Consider the following 18,358-nt stretch of genomic DNA (forward strand, 5'->3'; position numbering starts at 1 on the left):
TCTGAAACAAACATAACAAAGTACTTCTTCACACTATGTGTAGTCAACCTGTGGAATTTGTTGCCAGGAGCTGTTGTAAAGGCTAAAAGTATAACTGGGTTGAAAAAAGAATTAGGTAAATTCATGGAGGATAGGTACATCAAAGTCTATAGCCAAGATGATCAGGTACACAACTCCATACTTTTGGTGTCCCTGAACTTCTGATTGCCAGAAGCTGGGACTGGCTGAGAGGGGATGGATTATCCCATAATTGCCCTGTTCTGTTCATTCCTTCTGAAGCATCAGGTCCTGGCCATGGCCAGAAGACAGGATGCTGGGTTAGATGGATCATTGGCTGCAGTTGTAGTTTTTGGGAGTTGCTATGTCCACTGGTTCCTCCTGGACAGATTAGAGATCAGATTAGATGATCATGAATGGTCCCTTCTGACCTTAAAGTCTGTGAGTCTATGAGCTGACTCATCTAGTCATATTTCCATGTGAATGCCATCAGGCACTCAACATTTATAGTCACTGTACTTTTTTCTGTTTATTCAAAGTACCTTCAGTCTTTCATATCTCTTGTAATAGGTTTACACAGATGCATTATCAGATGAAGTGTTATTTTCAGCCATTCAGGAGTGAGTTCAGATAAACGGAAGTGTAGGAAGTGACAGCTACTGTCTACTGACAAATCTCCTTTCTCCTATAGTTAAGAAGAATTACACTATTGTGTTGCAGAATCACAGATAAGCTTAGACAGGGGAACCAACAACCACAGCCCGTAACCTTATTCTTGCACAATCTGTCTTTGCCAAATCAAGAGAATGCGCCATACTATATTGTAGATGTAATCAAGTAATTCCAGGGAGGAGTTTTACACATCTTAGAACCTACCAAAGCCCGGAAAGATTTTTTTATTTAACAGTTCTAGAAAGTACAGAGTAGATCCTGACTTCAGTCAGGAATGTAAGATCTAGCCTAATTAGCATTATCTTCTTGATTGCCCCAGAAATATTTCATTTTAAGGTGGAAATAGTCTAAAACATTTCTGACCAAAAGATATCCTCCTTTTTAAATAAAAGACCAAAAGATTCACTAATTGCAGCCAGGGTGACCTCATCACTAAATGTTACCAGTTGGATTGATTTCAATATGCTTCTCTTTTTTATAGGTTAGTGGGAATATTAATGCTTCTTTCTGATGTTTGTGAGTCAGGGGAATTCCCTTGGGTATTAGATACTTAAGGAAACCTTACCATTGAGTTCAATGGGCATCAGAGAGGCCCTAAGTTACATGATGTTCATTGCCCATAGAATGATTAAAATCAAATTACTTGACCACTGTTTTTAAAAAACCTGGCTCTGCATCAGTGATGTGCAAATTTTATAGCACAGAGGGCCGAATTGGCAGCTTCCCAAGATCCTGAATGCCACCTTACTTTGCATACATATATGATTTTAATTGAAGATAAATGCACACATCTCTTTCTTATGGAGGCTTGTAACTGTACACAGTTCTTTCCAAATCACACAGACCCAGACTTGAACTCTTGAGAACTCCAGAAGTGGGAGGGCATTTGTAGGAGGGCATTTGGCTGAAGAACCAAACGTAGTCATATGGCTAAAAACAAACCAAAACTGTACTGGATGTGGAAAGAAAAGAAGCAAACAAATAATATATGGAGTCAGTTAAAGCTTGCAGAATGAAGATAAGGGTGAAATAAAAGGCAGAATGAACTAATGCTTGAGAAAGTAGGAATATAAGTTTGAGCTGTTGCTCCATAATTAAAATTACAAATGAGTTTCCATTATAACCTCCAACTCCACACACCTCCACCCTAAGATGCACACTAAAAAATGATAAAAAACACTAGTGGTTTGCAGTGTTGTATCTGTGTTACTCCCTGGATATGAGAGAGACAAGGTGGGTGAGATAATGTCCTTCAGTATTGATATTTGGAGCTCTAAAGTTTCTCTCTTTCATCAACAGAAATTGGTCCAATAAAAGGTATTACCTCACCTACCTTGTGGGTCTCATATTTAGTAGGTTAGATCTGGTGCTGAGGTAGAATTTTTCTATACAATATGAACTGAAGTGGAAAAGGGACTAGGTAAGTGTGCCATTTCGTAGCCCTCCCTCCCCCTGACCCCCCCCCAAAAAAAAACAGAAATCCAGAGAAATATAAAACTATGGCTTTTATGCACAAGATCAAACTTTTGTTCTTTAGATTCTAAACTTCCTCGCTTTTAAATTGGAACATCAGTAGGAATGACTGGCTCATGGACATGAAAATAGAGACCTTAGCTTGTATTTTAAAACAAGTAAATCACTGTCACTATTCCTTACAGAGATAAAGCTGAAAATGTAACCTGTCACTAGGAAACTTGTCCATGCAGGTGGCAAGGGAGTTTTTTCTATTAAAAGGCTCATGAAGGAGGCTGACAATCTTAAGACTCACACAGGCAGAAGCAGGAAGAGGTGGGGTAGGGTGAGGATTCTCCCCTTTGCAGACTTCAGAAGTCTCACAGGAAGTGGGTGGTGGGGAGGGAAGGAATTACATCCCTGACTTTTTCCTGAGGCCCACTTCTCACTGCCCTCATGAATGCTCCCCTCCTGCCAATCTCCTGAGCACCTTTTTATGGTCCTTTGTGGTTCTCAGCTGTTGGACTCACTTCTGACACAGCTCAGGAGGTTCACTAGGTGGAGAAAGCAGGAAAGCACTAGTTTATGCTGCTCCTGAGCACCAATTTCTCCCATTGGACTCCTCTGCTACTGGGAGCCTCCAGGCCCCCACCAATATACCTGCTTTCTCCCATATTCACATTCCCCTCCAGAACTCCTGTTTCTCTCCCCATATCTAGCTCAAGAGACCTTCTCTCACCATCTACACCACAATCAGGACCCAGTGATTTGTGATTACAGTGCTCAGGAACAGATTAGGGGAGTAGTAGGAGAAGGCAGAGCAACAGAAGCATCAATGATTTTCTCCTTGCTTCATTCAATGAATCTTCAAGTGGTTTTCAGCACAAGGACTCCAATCTGATAAGTCTCCAGGGGAAGAAGGCAGTGAAGTGCTAGGGCTTTTTTTCCCCCCTACCTTTTACGTCTGTTCTCCTGGGTTGGTCTTTGAGCCTTCTAGGGTGAGAGGTGGTCAGGTGAGAGGGGAAGTCCCTAAACCTCACAGTGTCTGAGAAACGTGCTGAGTGACATTTAAAAAGTTTTATCTTGAAATCTGATAAGCTCATAAACATAAATATCTTCAACAAGTGGTCCCATGTTATTTTCTGCATGACTTGTTTAATTAACATTCATGGTGATATCAGGATGTTAACTTTCAACTACTTTTAGTAGCTGTCTTGTGTAGTTATATTAAGAAGAAAATACTTGTACAGTATTGAAAGAGATACAGTCTTTAAATATAGCGAGCAAGAGAAACATACACATACATGTATTTCATTGACTAATCTTTTTGTATGAGTGTTTCATGGTTTAGTTACTTTATTTGGAGGTTTCAGTAATTGTAGTGCTTGTATTTAGCTGTATTCACACAAAGGAAAGAAGAGCACATCCTCGCTCTATATTGTACCCAAAAGAGCTGCAGCTTATTGTTTTGTTGTACAAGGATACTTTTAAAATAGTACTTGCAATGAACTTTGAATAAGCTGCTAGGAGGTCACAGATCTCTATGGTGAAACTGAATTTTTCAAAAGGATTAAACTCTATATACAATGAATAATAAAAAAATCCACAGTTACATTAGGTGAGTAAAAATATAAGGATTTTAAGCATTCATGTTTCAGGACATAAGCCAGCCGCTAAAGGCTTGATCCTGCTCCCACTGAAGTCACTGGCAAAATTCCCATTACCTTCAATGATGCAGGATCAATACCTAAATGACAGAATTAGGAAGAAATTGTGCTTATGGGAAGGTTATTCCATGATTCTCCTCTATGGAGTTTCTTACGTCTTTCTGTGAAGCATCTGGTACTAGCCACAGTCAGAAAAGGGATACTGGACTAGTCTGCCCAGTGATGTGATCTAGTATGGAAATTCTTACAGTCAAAGAGATATTGCTTAAAATTATAAGGTTGTAAGCTTATGGCATGTTTCCTAAAAATCAAAGAGAAGACAAACCATAAATTTTTTATTATTATTCTTGCTTTCATAATTAGTGGATAACTGTGCTTTTCTTTTTGCTTTGATTTTAGATTAGTATGGAATCCTTGAAGGAGTTGGATCAAAGACTGTTTGAAATTTACATTGAATTGAAGGCAGATCCTATAGTTGGCTCTTTAGAACCTGGCATTTATGCAGGATATTTTGATTGGAAAGATTGTCTCATTCCAACAGGTAAATATCTGTGTAATAACTGTGTAATTATTCTAACAGAAGCTGAGATGTATTGAGATTTAAAAATCTGATGTTTAATTACAAACTGTTTTATCGTCTGGTTTTTCTTAACATTTACCAAGATTTAATTTAAAGTTGTTTTTCAGAGATTTTACTTTATAATTCCTAAATCTCTTTTCAAATGAGTATAGCATCTTTTATCATTGATTATGAAAGATTTCTTTGCCATTTTTTCTTTTGAAATTCATTGGGATTTTTTGGAATTCTTTTGTAAAAATCTGGTCATTTTTTAACAGCCCTAACTGCAATTCTGAAAAGATGAAAGTTATAAGAAAATGTGTAGGTGTAACATTATCACAGTAGTTTAGCAACAAAAATTAAAATGTAGAAGGATTCATAGATTCCAAAGCCAAAAAGGGCCATTGTGATCATCTAGTCTGACCACCTTCCTGTATAACATGGGCCATCAAAGTTCCCCCCAAATAGTTCCTATAGCATATCTTTTAAACAAAAATCCAATCTTGATTTAAAAATTGCTAGAGATAGAGAATCTACCATGACCCTTGGTTCAACAATGCCAAACAATAGAGAAATACTAGCCTAAGGACCTTCCCTTTTATTGCTTACAAAGTATTTAATACTTTCCAGTTCATCTCCAGGTATGAGGTTTAAAAAAAAATCTGCTTGATCAGAATAAAATAACAGTACCTAGTTGACTGGGAACTGGCAAGACACGTCTTAGTGTGCAGTTCTGTGATACTGAATCATTTAAAAAAGTCCAGTTAATTAATCTGGTGATTCATGAGAGAAATGTATTTGTGAAGCCATCATGGTACTTTTTAATACCGCATCTGGATGAAATTAATACCTGTTCTTAAAAGTAATCTTTTACTAATGCAGATTTAAAAATCTGATTTGAGTCATTGAACTGGATGTGTAGATTTTAACTGTTTTACCCAAGATTGTCACAAAAGTTGATGCCATTGGAGGAGGGGGAGAAAAAAAACTTCAGCGATTCAGAATTGTCTATCTCAGTAGGATCATGGGAAGAACTGGTAGTGTCGTCTAGTTAAGGTTGCTCAACACTTCCCATTCGTTCAAAATGATCCGGACAAACTGGAGAAATGGTCTGAAGTAAAGAGGATGAAATTCAATAAGGACAAATGCAAAGTACTCCACTTAGGAAGGCATAATCAGTTGCGCACATACAAAATGAGCAATGACTGCCTAGGAAGGAGTACTGCGGAAAGGGATCTGGGGGTCATAGTAGATCACAGGCTAAATACGAGTCAACAGTGTAACAATGTTGCTAAAAAAGAAAACATCATTCTGGGATGTATTAGCAGGAGTGCTGTAAGCAAGACATGAGAAGTAATTCTTCGTCTCTACTCCGCACTGATTAGCCCTGACTCAGCTGGAGTATTGTGTCCAGTTCTGGGTGACACATTTCAGGAAAGATGTGAACAAATTGGAGAAAGTCCAGAGAAGCGCAGCAAAAATTATTATAGGTTTAGAAAATATGACCTTTGAGGAAAGATTGAAAAATGTGGGTTTGTTTGATCTGGAGAAGACTGAGAGGAGACATAACAGTTTTCAATACATAAAAAGTTGCTACAAGAAGGAGGGGGAAGAGTTGTTCTCCTTAACCGCTGAGAATAGGCCAGGAAGCAATGGGCTTAAATTTCAAGAAGGGTGGTTTAGGTTGGACATTTGGAAAAATTTTCCAACTGTCAGGGTGGTACTGGAATAAATTGCCTAGGGAGGTTGTGGAATCTCCATCATCCGAAATTTTTAAGAGCAGGTTAGACAGACATCCGTCAGGGATGGTCTAGGTAATACTTAGTCCTGCCATGAGTGCAGGGGACTGGACTAGATCACTTCTCGAGGTCCTTTCCAGTCCTATGATTCTATTATATTGCATTATTATAAACCCTGTTTTCAGTTGCATCTAGTTTTGCCAAAATGTAATTGTTTGGGCTGAAATTTTCCATTCTGCATGCTTGCTTCAGGCTGATTTTCTTTATATATATATATAAAATATAAGTTTCAAAAAAAACAGTTCAGCTGGTTCCAAGAACTGGGTTTGTAGAAGTCAGTATGTGATGTCTTTTCAGTTTTCTTTCATAAAATATCAAGGGAAGTTACACACACATCTAGATTAAAAGAATATTAAGGTTGCAAAGTCAAACCCTAAAAAGTTTAGGAAATTCCAGAATTAAGATCGCCTGTTCAACATTAATTCAGTCACTTTGTGCATATGCATTTTGATACAGCCTCTAATTATATGATCACATGCTATTTCCTCCCCGTCCCCTCCCCCCCCACCAAGGTTCCTGTCTTATTCATTGTACAGGATGGACGGTGCTCTGCGGAAGAATCAGGGTTTTGTAGTGAAGAAGGCTGTTGTCTGTAGGACACCTGCCTCATTTGTTGCAGAAATTGGAAGGTGCACGGTGAACGAGGCAGGGGGTTGCGGGAGCAGGAAGGACAGTCTCATGGCTAAGACAGCTGAGTGTTGCCCTGGAGAACTGGATTCTGTCCCTGCCTCTGCCACAGTGGTCCTATGTGATTCTGGGAAAGTCACTTAAACCAAACATTTTGCAAGTGGCTACTAATCGTGTGTTCCTTTTTCTTTCTTGGTGCTCTGCTTGAGATCCAGGGGCTAAGTACTCACAACCGCAACTGAAGTCACTGGAAACAGTGCTTTGAGTATATAACGTTGTATAAAATGCTAAGCATTCTGAAAAAAATCAGGCCTTAGGCATCTCAAATTGGGCATCCAGTGTACACTTTTGATCTTTATCTCTCTGAACTTCAGTTTCCCATCTGTAAAATGGGGATAATGCAGCTTTATCTCAAAGAAGGTTGTGAAAATAAATTCATTAATATTTGTCAAATACTCATAGTATTAGTTTCATAGAAGCATGCAGGAGGAAATTAATAATTCAGAGCAGGGTTTGAATAATGTGCAGAAAATAAGGCCTGGGACCACACATTGAACAGTGAGGAGAAAGCAAAATATTGAATAGCTGCACATTCAGTGAGCACCATCTATTCTGTGCACTGAATGAGGCAGGGATAGTGTGTTAAAAATAGCAAGTGATCATGTAATTAAAGACTATGTCATAATGTATATATACAAGAAGGAGGATTGGAGGATTAAGGTTGCACAGGTAATCTTAATTCTGGCATATCTTAAATTTTGTGTCTTGACTTTGCAACCTTAACAGTCTTTTAACTGTAGAGGGCTTTTTCAGTGTAATTATGTAAAATTGCACACAAAAAAGTAACTACAAATTAACATACTCATTTTGATTACACTGATGGCATGATCAACCTTCTTTATGATGTAAATTATAGCTAATTTTTCAGTATGAAGTAAATCTTATTAAATTGACAGGATTTATTTACAGATTTACTGTTAATTTAATGATTAATTCAAAAGCCTTATATTATTATGCAGACTCGAAGGACAAAGATTTCTAATTGAAGCTGAATATTGAAATTGAATACAATATCCTAGAAAAGACTGGCTTCTACTGCAGCAGCATTACTGCCAGTTTAATGTAATGGCGTCTAGATCTTTACATAGGGCACTCTAGAACTGATTGTCCTAACAGATATTTAATCTAATGCAGTTGCAGAAGGAATAAAAAGAGAAACATATGAACTGGGGCTGGGGGAGAGAATATGAATGTTCAGCAGTTGCTATCTATGATTAAATATATTTTATTCTCAATTTTCTCCATCTACGCCATGGAATCGTGGCTTATCCATCAGTTTGCTTGGATTTTCACTTGAGGCTAAAATGTTTTTCCTGTCTTCATAAAGAATCCTATCAAATTTGTTACACTTACCTTGTTTATCATTTATCTAATCGTTAATACTAGGTTCCATACTCTGGATTCCAAATTCCACATTCTTCTAAGAAGCTAATCATGGTTACATGAACATTGAAATTGTAAAGTAGGAGCACTTAATAATAATTTGTTACAAAATAACAGACTTCATAGTGGACTAATGTGAACAGGTTAGAGGCCTGAATATAAGAAACACGTGGGCAGTGTTTGATCAGTAGCTAGTCGTCTCTCTGTTTCTTGTGATGTGTTTATGGCTTCCGAACATATAATAAGGTTCTTGACAATTTTGTTACCTTAAACTAGCGTGGTCATCATCTTAACTGGCAATAGCATTGTCTGAAGCCCAATTACACATATATTGGTGGTTTAGATGATAAACCGGTAATTTAAAATTTAATTACTCAATGGATCATCCCTTCTGATTAATACTGAGAAAGTAGGGCAGTCAGCTAGTTATCTTAGGTGCCTGTACACGAATGACAGAAGCCTGGGAAACAAGCAGGAAGAATTGGAAGTCTTGGTACAGTCAAGGAACTATGATGTGTTTGGAATGACAGAGACTTGGTGGGGTAACTCACATGACTGGACCACTGTCATGGATGGGTCTAAACTGTTCAGGAAGGACAGGCAGAGAAGAAAAGTTGGAGGAGTTGCACTGTATGTAAGGGAGTGGTATGATTGCTCAGAGCTCCAGTATGAAACTGGAGAAAAGTCTATTGAGAGTCTGTGGGTTAAGTGGTGAAGCACTGGAATGGGTTACCTAGGGAGGTGGTGGAACCTCCATCCTTAGAGGTTTTTAAGGCCTGCCTGACAAAGCCCTGTCTGGGATGATTTAATTGGGGTTGGTCCTGCTTTGAGCAGGAGGTTGGACTAGATGATCTCCGGATATCTGTTCCAACCCTAATCTATGATTCTATGAAACAACCACACAAAATGCTACATCACATATTGCGATCATCTAACATAATTCCTTTGCTTTGGAATCTACATTAGTTTATGGTTACTCTCACGAAGATGTCGGATTCCAATAAGATGATAGCACATTCTAGAAACATGAAGTGGTATGTAGCGTGTGTATCATTTGAGTGCATGTCACTGTATTTGATTTTCTTGGAAACCATGCTATATACAGTATGTCAGAGGGAAATAGGAACAGTTACATTTGTGCTGTAATTAATTAGTCTCTTCCCAGCCTGAGGGGGACAGACTAACGAGGGTCAGGTGATAGAGTAATGGACACCTTATAAAAAGCCTGAGAGTGTGCTCACTCTGGAGTGGGAACCATGGGAAGCATGCAGGACCCTGAGCCAGGGTCTGCAAAAGGCTAGGTACTTCAGGGGAACCATCTTGGGAACCCAGAATGTATACCAGATCCTGTAAAGGCGTAAGAATCTGAGAACAGTAATCTGGGAGAACCAGCCTGTGGACCAAGAGCTCTGTACCAGAACAGGGGAAGAGACTCCCAAAGGCAGCCTAGGAAAAAGGGGCTGGGAACAAGGCCTCAGTGGCCAGGCTGAGGAGAAGCCCTGAAGGGCACAGGAAAATGGGAATTTTTAGTTGGACTTTTGCTACCCTGCAAGGGATTATGTTGGTTTATCACTTGCCTGGAGGCTTAAGCCACGTCTCCAGTAGTGACATGTATGGGGAGAGCTAAGGAGCTCCATCTTTGGGAAGGAAAATGAGGCAGGCAATGTCACGCTCAGCCAACAGAGGTGGTACAGGGCAGCCATTCCCCATGACACAGTACCACAGAATGCTACAACTGTCTCCGATATTCTCTTGTACTCTCACACGTGGCATTCTGGAACAACTGCGTGCAAAAAAAGTGTTTTTTAATTCATACTTGTAATTAGTATTATATCATACTTTAATAATTACATTAATATTGTGTCATTACATTGAGGAATTATCTCTTTTCTGCAAGATACAATTAAAAATAATGTTAGAATGAGTTTAACCGAATAATTAGTTTAAGATTTCCAGGTTCACCAATGAACATGACCATGTTCTGAGTGCTAGATTTTGCATTTGGATCACCGCCTGCAGTATACCTTGCAGAAAAGACCTCTTCAAGTGTGTGATTGTTGTACAATATCTTTTTAAGTAATTATTTTTAATTTGATTCAATTTTCTGAGTGAATTTGCTTTTAAAAAACACAAGCACAGATTTCTCAAAAGAAGAAAAGACTGTATGAGATGATATTTTGACTAGAATGTACAAAAGAATACAGTTCAGCTTAATGATGCCATGACTGTGACACAGTGAACACCATCTGTTGGACTTGCCCTATCACTAAGTAGCAGTTCTTGAGACTTTTGTTACCTGATCAGCTTTACAAAATGTACCATGTGAACCATTACTTCCACTTCTCTACAACTAAAAGCATTCATTCTGTGCATCAAAATAGCTCTCTTTGGTTAATTTCACTTTAACCTCAAGTTCTCTTTCTCTAACTTCACTTTCAAACTTGTTTTAGAAGATATGACATAATTTTCTAATATCTCTCATTTCTAATAACAAGGCAATATGGAAATGTTGTATCTGCATACTATCTGAGCAATAAAGTTTATGAACTGGATTCACTCCAGCAGGTGCAGAGAGATGTACGTTGTACCCTCTTTGCCCACAGGGGAAGCAGTTTCAAAGAAGGGGAGAAGGGTTTCAGATTCAAGGGAGGGCACAATGTACTGCCATGATGCTCTCCTGTAGGTTCTGCCAGGAGGACGGTTTTAAAATCTGGTAGAGCAGCACAGGAGTCCCAGCAGAAACTGTCCTCGAGGCACTTCATTATCATATTTTCCAGGTCTCTTTTCCCTCTCTATCCAGCCCCACCCATTTCAAAGGCTTCATTGACTAGCTAAAGAGCTCTTAGCAGAGCAGAGCTTACTCTTTTACACTCCACCAATTTCCATGCAGAGTTTCTGCCACCAAGAGCTTTGAGCCTGATTTTTGTTAGTTTGTGCCTCTAGAACCTATGCCTTAAGTACAGCTATTAACTGGCATTTCATTGCCACTTGGGAATCTTCTTCCTCGTCATTTCTTATGACTGGAATAATCTACTTCTTGTGCACCTGTCCATCTTCATTCAAAACCCTTCTTGAAACATTCTTTGACATCAAGCCTATCAGTGATAATCCACTAGAGAATGTCCACCCATACCCCTGCTAACTTACATTTCCTCTGTGGCCCTTCAGCTGTCCCTCTGTATTCGCCTGCCAATGCCCCCCGGCAAAATATCATCTTGAGAGAGGATGCGTCTGTCCATGGCATTTGGCAAACTGTGTTGTAAGTCAGGCTCCTGGAACTCTTTGCATTTCAGCACCTCTCCTTAGAAACTGAAGAACTTTGCTTTTCTTTGGAGGCAGTCTGTGCGAAGTAACCTAGTCTGTGAGTCATATAATCACATTTTAAAAACAAGATTAATTAAAAATAGGGAGGAAATGGTAGCAAAACAAAATAAACTGTTTTCTTCCCTGAAAACTTCACAAAGCCTAGTGAGGCAGGCTTCCTTTATATTAGTTACAGAAAGGGAAAATATCACATCTTTAAAAAGCGAGTCCCTCTGATGACCATCCCTTCTCAGCTTGGCCCAGACGTTCTTTCTGTGTTCAGAGATGATCTACTTCTTCCAGCCTACTTATCAAGTCGTTGGTATAGAGTTCATTGTCATATCAAGGTGAGGTTACCTTAACATTTTCACATGAGTATTTTATCAGGAGTACCATCTGGAAGGAATACAGAAGTCTTATTTTGTCCCCCATGCAAGAACTATTGTCCCCTAATTGCTTTTGGGATGTTCCCCTACTTCTTGACTCCAAGTTTAAAATGTCACAGGCCATCTTGACCTTCCTGGACTCTCCTCGCAGTCAAGATGATTGACTTGAGATTTGCATGTCTCTTTTTCTTATTTATAGTAGTTGAATCACCCTCCTGCCTCTTAAAATCTCTATTATCAGTTTTCCATTTCCATGAAATTGTCAGAACTCCAGCCCTCTGTCACAGTGAGAAATTTAAATGATATAAAAACAAAAGAAAATTATAAAATTCAACTCACAAACATATTCAAAATAAGTGATATGATCTGTATATTCCTGAAAACAATGCTGCCGTCCCAGCACCAGCTCAGGACTTGCACCTGTGCTGGTACATGGAGAAGAGGAGGCAAGGAGCCTCCACCCTTCCCCCAACCCCAGTTCCACCTCTGCACTAGGACAGGCACAATAGTATTTATGTTCTACTGAAAGCAGGCTTCTAGATGTTCCCCCTCCATGGCATTCCTGGGAGAACAAATAATTCTCAGGGAGCTGAGACCATGATGGAACTGGCAGGATGTAGAGTGGGTCACATACTTCATCATCCTAAAGGATTATTCTGGTTCTCTATAGCTTCTCTCCTGAGTGGTGTGACTATCTGGCACGATGTAGACCCCAGCACTTACTGTTATTCTCCCCATACTACTTCCCCTGTATTTGTCTGCCACAGCTGATCGCAAGATGTCGTATGCACACGTTTTTATTGGTTCTTTGTTTAAATATAATTTAGGCCCTGATCCTGCAGACTCTTATGCTTTATTGCCATAAGGCAACCCTCCTTATAATCAATAGGATCAATCACATCTGTAAAGTTAAACACGTGCATAATTGTTTGCAAGATCAGGGCCTTAGATCGCAGTCTTCTTATGTCTTTTTGTTTTCCTGTAAAGCACCCTGCACACTTACAGGGCTATATAAATAATAGTTAGCAGTATGGTAGATCTGCATCTAATCAAACAGTTCAAAGCTGTTTCTAATAAGGTGAGCTTATAAGCCTTATAAGCCAAGGTTATTCACATTTGTGTAACTGAAATCCTCAAAAAAGGTTTTGCTTTTGAAGGCAGGGAGTTTCTTTAGTGTTACGGCTACTATTTACAACCAGAGAGTCAATTTTCCATGTTTCATCTAGAAGACTTTTGTTGCTCAGAAATCTAATTTGTGTTATTTAGTCCTATGCTTTCTTCAAGAACAAATGGTTGTGGTAGATTTTCACCAAAGTGATACACCTGCTTTCCAGAGCAGAAGTAAGAGCTGTGTTGTGCTAAGCCTAGACTTCAATGTATTAATGCACCACAACTACGTAATATCCAAATAAACTTGAAGTAGACTTTGATGGATACATTTTCAAACAACCTAAAGAACCCATGCATTTATCGCTGGGGGACGGCAAACCTCCTTCACAGATTCTGATTTTTTTAGGGTCTTAAACTGAGATGAATATTTAACCATGTTCTTTGGAGCTATATTTTCCACTTGCCGTGCTTTTTAATCATTTAATATTTGGAATCAATGCAATGATGATGGTGCTATGACTGTTGAGACCCATTTGGTTATAATTTATTTGTTTGTAAAAAGATTTTGATTAAATAAAGCAGAGTTTAGCATTGTATGTTCTTAAATGTTATGTTTATTAGCCTTCATATAAATCCTGGGTTCTGTGCTGGAGCCTCTTAAAACAAAATAAAACAAAATACCTGACTCCAGGTTGCCATTATGACAATGTGTGTGCTTGTCACCTTGAGCCTCTTTTATACTCTGTTCTTATATGTAGTTGTTAGGCATTTCTCATGCATCATGTGAGAGGATCAAATCCCTGTAAAAGACAAGGCCACTGAGTCCACATTCTTTTAGACTGAGAATTGTGAGTGAGTGATTGCCTGAAAACATCACTTGATATACCCTTCAGATAGGTTTGATCTCTTTCACCCTCTTCCTCAAGTTCCCCTCTCACACAGATATTTAGACATGTGTGCTCTGTGGATGATCTGATTGTTTATCATGTAATGTTCCTGGTATGGTTCCCAAATCCTTTCAAGATTGTGGTTACTGCTTAGGATAAACAATTTGAGATTACTGTTTCTTCTGCTCCCTTTATACAGCCTAAAAAATTCCTTTCCTTGTGTATCCACGTTAGCAGTCTCTGCTCATGTTCCCCCATTCCAAGGGCCGTTGTCTGTTCTGTGCTCTAACCTGATGATCATATCATTCTGGCTCTGTCAGTCTGAATCCTGCTCACTGTCTGCCTTTATAGAGACAGGACTTATTTTCTTATAGTCCCTTCTTAGAATATAAATAAATATCAAATGTAAATTATTAACAGACTAAAGTTATTTTATCACAATGTACTGTCATTTCTGTTACTGTACATATGGTGTATTGGCCATTGCATTCTTTCATATTGAATCAGCTAATGGCGTATATTATTCAGGTCCCAGGCTGCCTGTGTAAAGTTCTATTGAAATCAAGGCACAAAGGTACACTTTCATGGGTCCATTTGTGAGATTGGGGTCAACTGTGCCTACTAAAGAACTTTATGGAATTTTAATTGAAAAATAGTTTGTTGGGTATTGAAATCATAGTCACAATTTTAGAAGTGGGTGTTTACACTGGAAGTCTGTGAAGCCATGGGCCATTTATGGAGCATAACCCATTTTGGAAAAATGCTATGTGTCATTGTAAGCCATTTTAAAAGAACGTGGGTCTTTGTTCCCTTGTAGTAATTGGTGTACATTGGAGATTTGTGTCTGCTAGTGCTTCTGGCTACAGTCATATGCCCTGGTCTTCAGAAGTATTTAGTATCTTAATTTTCACAGAAGCCAATGGAAGTTAGGGGCCTAAATATCTTTGAGAAGCTGGGTCACAGTCTTTTAGCTCAAAAGGTAGATATGCTCATGCTTTTAGCACTGAAGATCCTGCTAAAATCCTGGTGATCTTTGCAGAGGCAGAAAATGAGGAACAGAGAGGCTGGGATTTACCAAAGACCACAAAGCAGGGCAGTGTGGAGCCTTATTAAAACCTAGCAAACTTGATATCCCTACTCAAACCACTAGACAATTCACCTCCCGGGCAACAACTGTGATATGACAAACACAGGATCAAGCAGAAAGCAAAACCTGGACTATCAGTGGAAATAAGCTCTCATTCAAGCACAAATATTCTATCTACAAAACTGCTAACCATGTATGGTAGCAACTTAATGTTAAAGATAGTTTCTGTTTTTAAATACTCAAAGACACAAATCAAAGTATCAGTATAAAAATATGAAAGTTAGTTATTGGTTGGCGAGTGGGGGCATATGGATAATCACTAATCTCTGTCTTAGTACTTTAACATTTTCTGATCCATATTTTTTGGGTTGAAATTTTTGGCTAAAAACTTTGCCTGGAAACTTTTATGCAAAGTTCAATCTAGAATCTGTTCTCTTTATAGCCAAGTTGTAAACTCTTTAAAAATAAAACTCTTTAAATCGGAAAATCTGATAGACTCTAAACAATATAGCAGGCCTATTGTAATAAGTGTTATATTAATTTAAAATTTCTTTACACTGTGCAATTTAAATTTAATGAAACACTTAAAAATTTTATTAGTGTTTGGATGGGATTAGAATGCTGAACTTGTTCAGAGCATCAGAGTAATTCAACATTATTAAAACATTTTTCTTTTAACTGTGAAAAATTCTTAAGCTTTCCAGTTACTTTAGATCTCTCCTAAGCTCAGATCATTTCCAAATGTTAAATTTTGGCTTTAATAATTCTTAAGGCTTCCTTGTACAGTTTGTGCTAAGAAACCCCAGTCACTTTCAAAACCATACCACTCAAAATATAAAGGGCTGCAGTGGAGGTTCTCTGAAACTAGAAAGTGGGGGGGGGAGTTTTAATCTCTGTCTATTTATGCAAAATAAATGTGTAACTTCAATGAATACTGCACACCTAGCAACTGTGTTTTTTTTATTTTTTGAGGAGGTGGTAAGGAGGGTGTAAAGGATCATCTGTTTACTCCAGTAATATAATACAGGTCTACAAAACTGCCACAATCTGCCTATTGTTGTCTGTCATAAAGTCATTGTTGTCTTTTCTTAGCACATGGACAAAATTGAGAGCTGTCTTTATGAAGCTGTTTCACAAAATATAAAGCCTGCACACTTGAGAATAATTATTACTGGTACACCTTCTACCTGGTACCATACATTTGATTGCAACACAGATTCTACATTTTAAAAATATCATATGGGGAAATCTGGAATAAAAATGGCTGTCAACAATGGGTGAAAGTCAGAATAATTGTTATCCTTCTGATCATTGCAGAAGGGATCACGTTTGTGTACAAAGAAGTTAGGTTTTACCAGAGAAAGTTAAAACGTTAAATGCTCCAATCTAATAAACAAAGGAAAAGAGGGCGTATGTGTGACGTTCCCCTCTGGTGTTATCTGGACCGGTGATCTGCTGGATCACTCCAATCCTCGACTCTGGGAGCCAGCCTTACCCTGCTCTGCTGTGAGAACCCCCACTCCTGGGCTGTTCATGCGCACAGCCTCTGGCAAGTAAGCTGGTCCTTGGATTGTGCAGCCGAACGACACCCGCCAACATCTCCCGTCCCAGACACAACCCTAGGAACCCGTCTTGCAGTGTCCAGTTACGTCTGCTGGACACTGCAAGCTTATGAGTTCATCAATTTAACAAAGAAATTGATTTGTATTAGGCTTGTTATCCTCTTCAAACTAAGCACACTGCTTCAGGTAGAATAAACAAACAAATTTATTAACTATAAAAGATAGATTTTAAATTATTATAAGTCAAAGCATAAGAAGTCAGATTTGGTCAAATGAAATAAAAGTAAAACGCATTCTAAGCTGATCTTAACACTTTCAGTGCCCTTACAAACTTAGATGCTTCTCACCACAGGCTGTCTGGTTGCCCTTCAGCCAGGCTCTCCTCTTTGATCAGCGCTTCAATCTCTTGGTGGTGATGTCTGTAGATGGAGGTGAAAGAGAGAGGAAGAGCATGGCAAACATCTGTCCCTTTTATCAAAGGAAGGGGAGTGACTCACTCGAGAGTCCAACAGATCCTTTTGTTGCTGCCTAGGCCAGCGTCCTTTGTTCCTTTGAGGCTGGGCTGGGTTTGTCCCATACATGCCTTGATGAGGTGTGAACTGCCCCTGTGCTCTTAGAGGGTTTTTGCCTGGCCTTATTTTAAACCATGAAGACACATTTTCAGCCTCATAACTATAAACATGAAATTACAACCTATAATATTACTATAACAACGATTACTATAACATCACCATAACAACAATGCTCAAACTTCATGAGCCTTCCGAAGATACCCGACATGACAAACTTCGTATTAGATACCACACAATCATATTATAAGGATGAACATGTGGATGTAAGGTGTTCCCACGAGGTACAGAACATCACAGTATGGACTTATGCTGCAGTTGCCAGGGGACCCAAATTCAAGACCAGGATCCTTATCTTTCTTCAGATTTTCCCTAAGACTCCATTCTTCCTTAATACATAAAGAACACTGCTAACTGATAATGGCTATACTGCTAGTGAACTGAGACTATTGACACAGATCTGGTCACTTGTCTCCAGTAACAAACAAAATAAATCTAGAAATTCTGCACAGATCCACTCTGTGAAAAAATACGTTTACTTTTGTCTCCCTTTCCTTGTTTACTTGCTTCAGCTCAGTGGGGCTGCTAATGATATTAAAGTTAAGCACATGCATAAGCTATTGTAGGATTGGGGCTCAAGATAGTCCAATTCTTGCCCCGAGAATTTACATTTTTTACTACATGTGTATGCAGCACATAACATGAAGGAGCCTTGACCTGTTCTAGACCTTTAAGTGCTACTGTAATAATGAAATGCCTTCAGCACAGCCTTCAGAAAGTGTGTGAGATTGTTCAAATGGGATATTACTTAGACTACCCAGTAAAAGACAGAACAAGCTGTAGATGCACACCTTGCAATTGCTGGAAAACATTGCTTCTCAAGAAGAGACAACTTTAATGTTGCATATTTCATAAATAAACTAAAATAAACCCTTCAAGAAATCTAGATGGCTCTCTTCCATTTCCTTTTTTGAGATCACCCCTGTTTCTTCACCACCTGGACTGTGTATCTTAAGTCCATGACAGTGAGTTTAGCCAAAAGCAAGTTTATCCAAATGTCTTGGATAGTTTGAAGGTCAGATGTTGGGTGGCCTCATATGCAGGAGACCCATTGTTAGTTCCATATCGTTCCAAACAGCTTCTCTATGATGTAGGTCTTTTTGCATCATTTGGCTTCAATTTTCTGATAATCTCTTATAGTAATATTCATAATGTTTGAGTGACAACCCAAGTAAATT

The 18,358-nt window shown here is 38.7% G+C and overlaps 1 protein-coding gene across 7 annotated transcripts in view; it reads left to right on the forward strand.

Moving 5' to 3' along the window:
• The window catches only part of EXOC2 (exocyst complex component 2), a 194,434-nt gene that overhangs the window by 143,944 nt on the left and 32,132 nt on the right, over positions 1-18,358 (forward strand). For all 7 annotated transcript variants that reach the window (XM_030552298.1, XM_030552297.1, XM_030552295.1 and 4 more), the window contains one exon: positions 4,188-4,329. In XM_030552298.1, the coding sequence (XP_030408158.1) occupies positions 4,188-4,329 (142 nt within the window). The remainder of the gene's footprint in view (positions 1-4,187; positions 4,330-18,358) is intronic.

This window comes from Gopherus evgoodei, chromosome 2 (assembly GCF_007399415.2).
Source record: "Gopherus evgoodei ecotype Sinaloan lineage chromosome 2, rGopEvg1_v1.p, whole genome shotgun sequence".
NCBI lineage: Eukaryota > Metazoa > Chordata > Testudines > Testudinidae > Gopherus > Gopherus evgoodei.